Source organism: Neophocaena asiaeorientalis, unplaced genomic scaffold (genome assembly GCF_003031525.2).
Source record: "Neophocaena asiaeorientalis asiaeorientalis breed wild unplaced genomic scaffold, Neophocaena_asiaeorientalis_V1.1 scaffold478, whole genome shotgun sequence".
NCBI lineage: Eukaryota > Metazoa > Chordata > Mammalia > Artiodactyla > Phocoenidae > Neophocaena > Neophocaena asiaeorientalis.
Window position 1 is genome coordinate 2,068,021 of NW_020173200.1, and position 9,906 is coordinate 2,077,926.

The following is a 9,906-nucleotide window of genomic DNA, read 5'->3' on the forward strand; positions in this document are numbered from 1 at the left end:
CCTGGACTCCTAACAACATGGGACCTCGGGCAAACCCTTTCTTGGGCCGCGGTTTCTTCACCTGTAAAATATGGGTATGTTGCTGGGATGGGGAGGGTGCACCATGTGCAGATTAGACTAGCGGATCTCTAAAATTCCTGACATCTCTAAACCCCCATGGGGGTGAGCCCCTGTTTCCCTCGCAGGGCAGTCCAATCTTATCTCCCAGATAGGCAGATCTGAATCCTGAATCCTGATCTTTTTTCTTGACCATAAGGAATTCACCCCTCTTTCAGCCTCATTTTCCTTGTTTGTAAAACAACAAACAAAACAGCTTTTAAAAACAAACAAATGAGCAACTTCCTTCCTATCAGTGTTTCCGCAGGCACTAAGCTAACAGTGGACGCTCCCGCCTTCTTTCTGCTTCTAAGCTGCTCAATCAACTCCTGCCCCCGCCTCCCTGCCCGCGGGCCGGCTGGCCGGCCAGCCACTGCATGTAACCTCCTCCAAAAAGGCTCAAGTGCTTTAGGTCATTACGCCGAGTCCTGCACTTTGTATCACAAACACGATCCACAAGCAGAGTTAAGCGTGAAGGGCGGGTGCGGGGAGGCTGAGGAATGAATGGAAGCGACTGGGGAATGCACGCAGCTCAGGCACGCCCCCAGACGCGACGCGACGCGACGCGACGCGCCCCGCCCCGCCCAGCCCAGCCCCGCTTTCCGACACCTGGTGGCGCAGGACCTGCCTTTGCCTCTCTCCCACCCTTCAAACTCCGCTCCACTGCAGGACTCCCGTGAGATCTGCGACTTGCCCCGGAAGACCCGCCCCCTATGCCGTAGAGGCCAATGGGCAAGGGCGACAGTTGCGACGGTTGGGTTTTGAAGGAGCCAATGAGTGCTCGGAGCGGAGAGTTTAAGAAGTGTAAATCCGCACTGCTAAGGCCAGTCTGGAATCGGAGTCTGCTTTGAGCTGACGGTGAGAGGCGGCTGGGCCGAGCGAACCGGGGTGAGGCCGCGGCCTGGGGTGCCGGGCTGGGAGGGGCTGCGGCCGGGGGTGGCCCTGTGTGGTCGGCTGTCCCAGAGCACGGTCGCCTTTCTTCCTCCGGGGCTCAGTGGGTAACCCTCCCCCTCCAGACACTCCCATGGCCCAGTTCGTGTTCGAGAGTGACCTGCACTCGCTGCTGCAGCTGGATACACCCATCCCCAATGCACCCCCTGCGCGCTGGCAGCGCAAGGCGAAGGAAGCCGCGGGGCCGGCCCCCTCGCCTATGCGGGCAGCCAACCGATCCCACAGTGCCGGCAGGACCCCGGGCCGAACTCCCGGTCAGTAGGGTGCGGCGGGACGCGGTCAGGAAGAGGGAAGGGCTGAGAACAGCCTTCACGACTGCTCCCATGGGAGCCTGTTGTGACAGTCTGACTTCCCTCTCCCTGCCCCAGGCAAATCCAGCTCCAAGAATCAGACCACTCCCAGCAAACCTGGCGGTGACCGCTATATCCCCCATCGCAGTGCTTCCCAGATGGAGGTCGCTAGCTTCCTGCTGAGCAAGGAGAACCAGCCCGAAGACAGTCAGACGCCCACCAAGAAGGTGTGTGTCCCAGGGGGGCTTAAGGCAGGAAACCGATCTGTATAATCTGGATGATACCACCACCTCACCACCACCCTTATGTGCCAGGAACATCAGAAAGCATGGGCTTTGAACCTGAACGGTTTTGATGTGGAGGAAGCCAAGATCCTTCGGCTCAGTGGAAAACCACAAAATGCCCCAGAGGGTAAGACCTGAAGTTTTCAGCTCTTGGAGGGAGGTGTCATTCCATCCCCAGGGCTCGGGATAGATGAGATGGCTCTTCCCACCTAAGACTGAAAGGAGTGAAGGTGCTTCTCTGGCCTTCCTAGTTAGGGGCAGGGGGAGGTGTCAATTCTCCCAGTGTCTAGACCTACTCCGTTGCTACAGGTTACCAGAACAGACTGAAAGTGCTCTATAGCCAGAAGGCCACGCCCAGCTCCAGCAGGAAGACCTGCCGTTACATTCCTTCCCTGCCAGACCGCATCCTGGACGCCCCTGAAATCCGGAATGACTACTGTAAGTGCAGCCTTCTCCCTGACCGGTGGACGGAGAAAAAGGGAGAGAGAGGGACTAGGCAAACTAGAAAGCTCATGCTCTTCCCTTCCCCCTCTGGCAGACCTGAACCTTGTGGATTGGAGCTCTGGGAATGTACTGGCTGTGGCTTTGGACAACAGTGTGTACTTGTGGAGTGCTAGCTCTGGTGACATCCTGCAGCTGCTGCAATTGGAGCAGCCTGGGGACTATGTATCTTCTGTGGCCTGGATCAAAGAGGGCAACTACCTGGCTGTGGGCACCAGCAGTGCTGAGGTGCAGGTGAGGCTTGTCCCTGTGCTGCAGCTCTGTTGTTCCCCAGAACAAGACCCCCAGGGGTCTTGCCCAGCAGGAGGATGTTAATGCCAAGCCCTGATCTTCATGGTCTTCTCTCTCTGTAGCTATGGGATGTGCAACAGCAGAAACGGCTTCGAAACATGACCAGTCATTCTGCCCGAGTGGGCTCCCTCTGTTGGAATAGCTATATCCTGTCCAGGTTAGTGGTTTTTGCTAGTCTGTTACAAAATCAGTCTATGATTTTGGCCCCCTCTCCCCGGACTGTACACCTCTGAACTGATGCAGCTCTGGCCTGCTGGTGGCGTTTGGCACTGCTATAGGACCTGATTCCCTTCTTCCCCCCTGCAGTGGCTCACGCTCTGGCCACATCCACCACCATGATGTTAGGGTAGCAGAACACCATGTGGCCACATTGAGTGGCCACAGCCAGGAAGTGTGTGGGCTGCGCTGGGCCCCAGATGGACGACATTTAGCCAGTGGCGGCAACGATAACTTGGTCAACGTGTGGCCTAGTGCTCCTGGAGAAGGTGGCTGGGTTCCTCTGCAGACATTCACCCAGCATCAAGGGGCTGTCAAGGTGAGAGTGGGGCTGGGCTGGGCTGGGCCTCTGCAGACTCTCACTCAGAACCTCTGGGGACATGGGATGGTGGCATTGGACTGGGTTAATCTGTGAGCCCTATAGCTCTGTGTCTAGCTCTAGTACCTGCTGACCCCAACTTTTTATCACACCTAGGCTGTAGCTTGGTGTCCCTGGCAGCCCAATGTCCTGGCAACTGGAGGAGGCACAAGTGATCGACACATTCGTATCTGGAATGTCTGCTCTGGGGCCTGTCTGAGTGCTGTGGATGCCCATTCCCAGGTAGTCTTCCTTATTCCAGCCTCTCACTCCCAAATGCGTTCTTAATTCTATATAGCCTTCTGGGCAACCATGTCCCCTCCAGTGGCTTCACCGATGCTATACCCTGATGGTTTCCAAACTTCTAACTCAGCTCTCACTCACGAGCTCCAGACCCACATTTCCAACAGTCCACGAGAGCTTGTCTCTAACGCCATGTGCTATAGGTGGCACCACCCTAATATGTCCCAAATTAAACTTGGCACTTCTCCTTGCCTCCCTGAAATGCATTCCTCATCCTCCTATGTTGTTGTGAGGGACACCACTCAGAAATCTGAAAAACCTAGAATCTTTCATCCTCCCCACCTAGTCACCAAGATGTCTCAGTTTTACCTCAGAATATCATTTACGCGTGTCCCCTCCCCTCAGCCTCATCCTTCTCCCCAGTGGAGGCTCACAGCAGTGGTCTTTTCATATCTCTTCCAGTCTGTCCTCTTTTCATATCTCTTCCAGTCTGTCCTCTACACTGGTCTGGGTGGTCTGTTTCTGTCCTCTTTAAACCCTGCAAGTGCTCCCTATCACCTACAGTATATAATCCAAATGCTTTAGAATGATATTTGAGGCCCTTGCTGGTGTGTCTCCCTGCAAGCACTGCAGCTTCCTCTTGCCACCCCCTTGCCCAGCACATGCAGCCTTCATTCTAACCTTGGGCTCAGGTTCAAATTCTGGCTCTGCCTCCTAACTTAACTTGCATGTGATCTTAAGCAGCTCGCTGAACTTCCTTCTGCTTGATTCCTGATCTGTAAAGTGAGTAACAGTTATAACTCTCAAAAGGCTTTTGTAAGGACTACAGTCATTCCAGTCTGAGTCCGTAGCACCTGGTAGGGTGGCTAACACCACGGTGGACTTGGTTCTGATTTGAGTAGTGTTGGCTCTGTGTACGTCATGCCCGTGCCATTCCCTCTCCACAGGTGTGCTCCATCCTCTGGTCTCCCCACTACAAGGAGCTCATCTCAGGCCATGGCTTTGCCCAGAACCAGCTGGTTATTTGGAAGTACCCAACCATGGCCAAGGTGGCTGAGCTGAAAGGTAGGTGCTAAGTGACAGAAGCCAGAAACAAAAGGGCACGTATTGTATGACTATTTATATGAAATGTCCAGAAGAGGCAAATGCAGAGAGGGAGAAAACAGATTAATGGTTGCTAGAGGCTGAGGGGAGAGGGTAATGAGGACTTTCTTTATGGAGTGAAGAAAAAATTCTGGAATTACTGCTGTGATGGTTGCACAACTCTGAATATACTAGGAACCAATGAACGGTACACTTTAAAAGGATGAACTTTACAGTGTGTGAATTGTTAATTATCTCAGACTGTTATAAACAAGCTCCCAAAATTGGAAGGCTATAGGTATCTACCTTCATTTGTACTGCTCTCACTTTTTCCCTCCTCATGCCCCAGGTCACACAGCCCGGGTCCTTAGTCTGACCATGAGCCCAGATGGGGCTACAGTGGCATCAGCAGCAGCAGATGAGACCCTGCGTCTGTGGCGCTGCTTTGAGTTGGACGCTGCCCGGCGGCGCGAGCGGGAGAAGGCCAGTGCAGCCAAAAGCAGCCTTATCCACCAAGGCATCCGTTAAGACCAACTCAGCTCAGTTTTTTGTTTTTTTTTTGTTTTTTGTTTTTTTTTTACTTTTCTAATAAAGTCACATCTCCCTCTTCTCCTGGCATGACCTCTGTCCCAGCAGCCTTCCCCGGGGCTCCTCTCTACTGTGATCAGAGAGCTAGAAACATCCATCCTGTGGGCACCTTGACCATCCCTCCTGTTTGCAGACAGGCTGGCAGGCTTCGTACCCACCTCCTCCATTCACACATGTACACACACAGCCTCAGCGGTTTCCTCTGTCACTTTTAATGAAGACATAAAGGAGTGAGCAGCCTCCACAGGCTGTATTCCCAGGCCCCCACCACCCTGACCTTTGGCCAAGAAGCTCCTACTTCAGTGTGGGGTGGAGAAGGAGGGAGCCTGGGTCCACAGTGACAGATTATTGCTGACCTCTTCAGTGTGAGGAAAAAGGCCACACGACCCTGGTGGGGACCAGCCCTGAGTGCTCCTCTCCCACGTGTAAGGCAGGGAGGGGGAAATAAGTGTCCAGCCCTTTCGGCCCCTGGCTCTGGAGTGGCAGAGGACAACGAGGCCTTGTCCCTGGGGCTGGCCAGAAGAGGAGGAATGGAAGCAGTGGTCCCTGTGTACCAGCTGTGGGGAGCAGAGGACCTGTCACCTGCTCAGTCCTGACCACATAAGCCCTGGTCACAGGTGTAGCTGGGGAGGACAATGACAGATGCTGCCCGAGGTGCAGTCCTGAGGCACTTAGGTGGGCGCCTAGCTAGGCCATGTTTCTCAGTTAGCCTTGACTTTGGCAGTACCTGGAGCTCCATTTTGCTGAAGTACACGGGGCAGCCGCTTGCCTTTGGTGTAAGACTGATACCAGAAATTGGAGAAGAGCAAGAAGAAGATGGTGCCGTACATCCAGATGAGGTGGATGATGATTGGATACTGGTAGTTACAGCTGGGCATGAAGTAGTACTGGGAGATGTGCAGCGAGACCAGGACAAACTGGATCTAGGACAGAAAGGCAAGGGTCAAAGGGCACAGTGAGAGGACCGGAGGGAAAGGGGGTAGAAAAACAGAATGCTGAGTAGGGAGGGCTGGGGTCAAAGGTGAAGTAGGCTGGCTAAAGGTAGGATCCAGACCAGAATGTTGAGGGGATGGTTGTAGGTCAGGCTCAGGCCCCTCACCAGCTGGACAGCTGTCATGTGCTTTTTCCACCAAAGGTAGGGCTGAGCCACAGGGCCAAGGGCAGACAATCCATAGTACAGGTACATGATGACGTGCACAGAGGAGTTGATCATGGCGTGGAAAGAGCCCATTCCTCCTGTGCATGGACAATCAGGACCTGAGTTGGGCCTCTGGTCCCCAGTGCCTGTCCCTCCTCCCCCGTGGTCTTCACCACTCACCTGGAGCAAATTTTACCCCCCACCACCAGCTCCAGGGAAGCACTGAGTGGTGGAAGACATGTAGGAAGGTCACCTGTCCATCTTTCTTCCGGAGAATAAAGATCACCTGAGAGAAGAGTGGGGCAAGGGGTTTCAGAGCCAGGGCCTCTCACTCCTTTCTCCCCGTAAGTTCTCGAATCTCATGTAACTACTCACCGTGTCCATCAGCTCAATGAACTTGGAACACAGGAAGAGCCAGGCCACTCGGACCATCTGTAAGAAGTCAGGGCAGCCTTAGGACCGCCAAGAGCCTCTCTAACTGGCTCATGAGCACAGGGCACATCCAAACTGCTCCTAACCCCAGGTTGCTAAGGACCTGGCCTCCGTCCCCACTTACCCTCAGTGCCTCGGGGTTGCTGGAAAAGTCCACTGGGTCGCAGCGCCAGGTGTAGGTGCTCAGCCAGCCAGACATCAGGAACTATGAAGGGGTGTGGATTAGACCGCCAGACTTCCCTCCCTCCCCCAAGTCTCTTCTGTTCTCTAGACGGAGAAATAGAGCTGAGCCTCTCTGGAAAGGAGATGCCATGCTCTGGCCCTAAGGCCTGCCCCTTATCCTGCCGGCAGGAATTAAAGCCTAGGCATCCTGGGGGCCCACCTCATAGACGATGTAGAGGGAAAATGCCACCAGTGAGAAGTTGTAGACAACCATGAAGCTGCGGAGCTGGAAGGGCTTCCGATTGGCCATGATGCGAGGCCCAAGTGAAAGAACGAAGTACACGTAGGTCAGGAGGATAGAGGTCATTAGCAGAGGGGACCCCATCAGAGGGTAGCCCTGGATCCGGGGATCTGTGAATAAGGGTCAAAGGAGTCAGGAAGGGTCACAGAGTCCAAAGGGTCCCCACCAGGTGTGCAGACATGAGATCAGGTCACAAAGGGTCAAGGGATTTGAAGGGACTCTCCACCATTAGGAGACAGCCCTAGATCCAGGGATCCCAGGGTGGGAGGGAGAAAGGGTTGGAGGACAGCATCTCACCTGCATGCTTCATCATCTCCTGGTACAAGTTCACAACAGCCTCCATCCTGGCTAAGGACTCTGGCGAGGTAGGGAGGATGGGTGTCAGACAGGGCCGTCTGTGTTCCCCCCACGCCCCAATTTCACCCCTGACCCACAGACAGGACACAGACCAGACGCGACAACTCCCAACACCTCACTGCAGAAAGGACAGAGCAGTGAGAGGAAGGAATTGCTGGGGACTAGGGTGAGGAGGAGCCCGCTCGGGGTGGGGGGCGGGATCTGCTTCCCGCATACCCTGCCTGCCTGGGAAGGGCTCTTCCGCCCTTCCTCTCCACACCTTCCTCTCCTCTCCTCTCCTCACGCTCTGCTCCTCTCCAGAGATGTTTACTTCCTGACCTCCCCTCCCTTCTTCCACAAGAGGACTCTCAATTTCTGGTCTCTTTCCAGAGAGTCTTAATTCCTACCAACAGGGAACTCACCTCCAGAACGAACCTCCTCTCCCTTCCTTGCCAGTCCCTCACCTCTCCAGCCCTGGAGTCTTCCTTCTCTCCAGGGGTCCTCCCCTTCAACTTCTGCCCCATTTCAGGATGCACATCTCCCGGGATGGTCCCTCCTGTCCTCTCCCCTGCTGAGTCACCCCCTCGGGCTCTCCTCTGCCCTCCTTGGCTCTCACCTCCAGCCTCTCCTCTCGTCTCCGGAGCTCTCCTCTCACCCTCCCTCTCCAGGAGCCTGGCTCTTTGAGACTCCTGCCCTGGCGGCTCCACCTGTCTGACTAGATCTGGCAGCAGCCCCGCCCTCTGCTTGCCCCGCTGTACTGCACATGGGGTGGAGGGTGGGTCCAGGCCACAGGTCAGTACCTGGGGGACCCACCAGGATTGAGAAAGCCAAGTAAAGCCCAGGACTCACCACCCACCCACCCCAGACCAGTCAGATGAGCTAAGGTTCTAGGTTTTGGCTAGAAACCTCCCAGGACGCCAGCCCCAGGCCTAGCCTTGGCCCAAAGAGAACTGCTGAAAACCCACACCCAGCATCCCCTCCTAAATTAGCCATAAATTCTCAGTTTGTCCTACTTCAGAATGGGTACCATCACCCTTCTCTCCCAGGGAGGGGCAGGGAGTGGCATGTGAGGAGGTGGGGAGTAGGGGAGGTCTCAGGAATCTTCCCCTCCCTCAAGTCATAATGGGCTAGGCCCTCTTCCCCTCAGAGCCTGAAGGAATGTCGGGGGAGGGCTCACCGGGACACAAAAGCCTTGGCCCAGGCGGGGAGGACAGCCTGGGACTCGAGGCAGTCCCAGAGGGGCAAGGCGTTCCCCAAACAGCCAGAACAGCAGATGCTCTGCGAGCTGCCTGCACTCTGGTCGGCCAGGCTCCCTCTACCCAGAGAAGCACCTGTGCAGGTACTAAGTGAAGAACACACCTTCTGACACAGCTACGGAGGCTGCACACGCGCCCCTCACACACACATGTCACAGACGCTCCCCCAACTTCCATGCCGACCCACAACTGCCCCATCAAGGTCAGGCTCCAAGTCCTCCCATACACACAGCCCGTCACAGCTCCCCGCCACCAACGACAACTCGCCAGTGGCTATAGCACGCACGTGCACGCAGAGCCCACCTGGCTCCTGCAGGCTGCAAGTGCCCTCCTCTGACACTCTGACCACCCGGACAAGTCTTCATGGACTTTGACATGCATGGTCTCCAACACTCAGGCCTGCTCCGAGCTACGTTCACACTGGCAAACACACCCAAACACACACACACTCTTTCACAGGACCCGCATTACCATGTGCAAGTGCCTGTGCTCAAACGCAGGTTTCCTCACACGTCTGAGTCTCAGATGAACGTGGTCACACACATAAACTCACACAGCCCACCTGCAGGTGAACGAACCCAACATCACCCACACTGTGTGCAGACATGTACCTGTCCTGGGTCAGGCACCCCCACAGCTCTCTTTTCACGGATGGCAGTCACCATTCTTCATTCATTCATTCATTCATTCATTCACAATCAGACTTTTGTTGGCTGCTTATTCTGGGGTAGGGCCTACCCAGAAGCATGTGATCTAACACACAGTTCCTCCCGGCCCATGTGAGCTTGCCAGCTTGTTATCTCCCAGGCTCTCTCAGCCACCATCCCCAAGTTCACCTCCCCCCAGCCTACACACGCATGCACCCTGGGGGTCAGGGGTGGCTCGAGGCTTCTGGAAGGACCTCTCCCCAAGTCTGAGCTGAATCTGGGTGTGTCCCCAGTGGGAGAACTCAGTCTGGTCCTTCCTTCCTTTCAGATGGATGAAAGGGAAAGGCAGACAGGCAAAGGAAGGGGGCGGTGGCGGTGCACAAGGGCGCCAAGGGTTGGAAGGAGTAAGAGGGGGAGAGGGGCAAGAGAAGGAGGTGGTAGAGGAAGGCCCAGGTTCAAGCAAATGGGGGCCTGGCGGGAGGGAGGCTGCTGGGGAGGCCCAGCCCCGGAGAGCTGGGACCTCCCACCCACCCTCCCCAGGAACGGCCTCGCCCACAGCCTGGGCAGGGCAGGGCAGGCCGGGCGGCCCAGCGGGGCAGGGGCCTGGGCACGTGGCGAGCCCGCCCTGGGAGGTCCCGACTCACCAGTGGGGGCCAGGCGGGCAGTCGTGGAGGGCTCGGAAGGAGCAGGGCCGGAGAGGTGTCCCCAGGGCCAGGCTGCCTGCCACTTCCTC

The 9,906-nt window shown here is 56.0% G+C and overlaps 2 protein-coding genes across 3 annotated transcripts; one reads left to right on the forward strand and one right to left on the reverse strand.

The window, feature by feature from the left end:
• Window positions 1–828: 828 nt before the first annotated feature.
• CDC20 (cell division cycle 20) lies at window positions 829–4,922 on the forward strand. Of its 2 annotated transcripts, none has more exons than XM_024744756.1 (11): window positions 829–954; window positions 1,113–1,301; window positions 1,416–1,564; window positions 1,652–1,748; window positions 1,931–2,059; window positions 2,160–2,356; window positions 2,476–2,570; window positions 2,720–2,948; window positions 3,105–3,230; window positions 4,178–4,295; window positions 4,663–4,922. In XM_024744756.1, exons 2-11 carry the CDS (start codon window positions 1,121–1,123, stop codon window positions 4,839–4,841), a joined length of 1,500 nt encoding a protein of 499 aa, XP_024600524.1. In that variant the 5' UTR covers window positions 829–954; window positions 1,113–1,120; the 3' UTR covers window positions 4,842–4,922. The 2 variants fall into 2 exon arrangements, with proteins under 2 accessions (XP_024600524.1, XP_024600525.1); XM_024744757.1 differs by lacking the exon at window positions 829–954 and adding an exon at window positions 957–984.
• Window positions 4,923–5,090: 168 nt separating this feature from the next.
• ELOVL1 (ELOVL fatty acid elongase 1) lies at window positions 5,091–9,900 on the reverse strand. Its single transcript, XM_024744758.1, has 8 exons — window positions 9,818–9,900; window positions 7,232–7,291; window positions 6,854–7,044; window positions 6,596–6,676; window positions 6,415–6,471; window positions 6,220–6,325; window positions 6,001–6,137; window positions 5,091–5,824 (listed from the first exon to the last, which is right to left on the reverse strand). Exons 2-8 carry the CDS (start codon window positions 7,275–7,277, stop codon window positions 5,603–5,605), a joined length of 840 nt encoding a protein of 279 aa, XP_024600526.1. The 5' UTR covers window positions 7,278–7,291; window positions 9,818–9,900; the 3' UTR covers window positions 5,091–5,602.
• Between the last annotated feature and the right edge of the window lie 6 nt (window positions 9,901–9,906).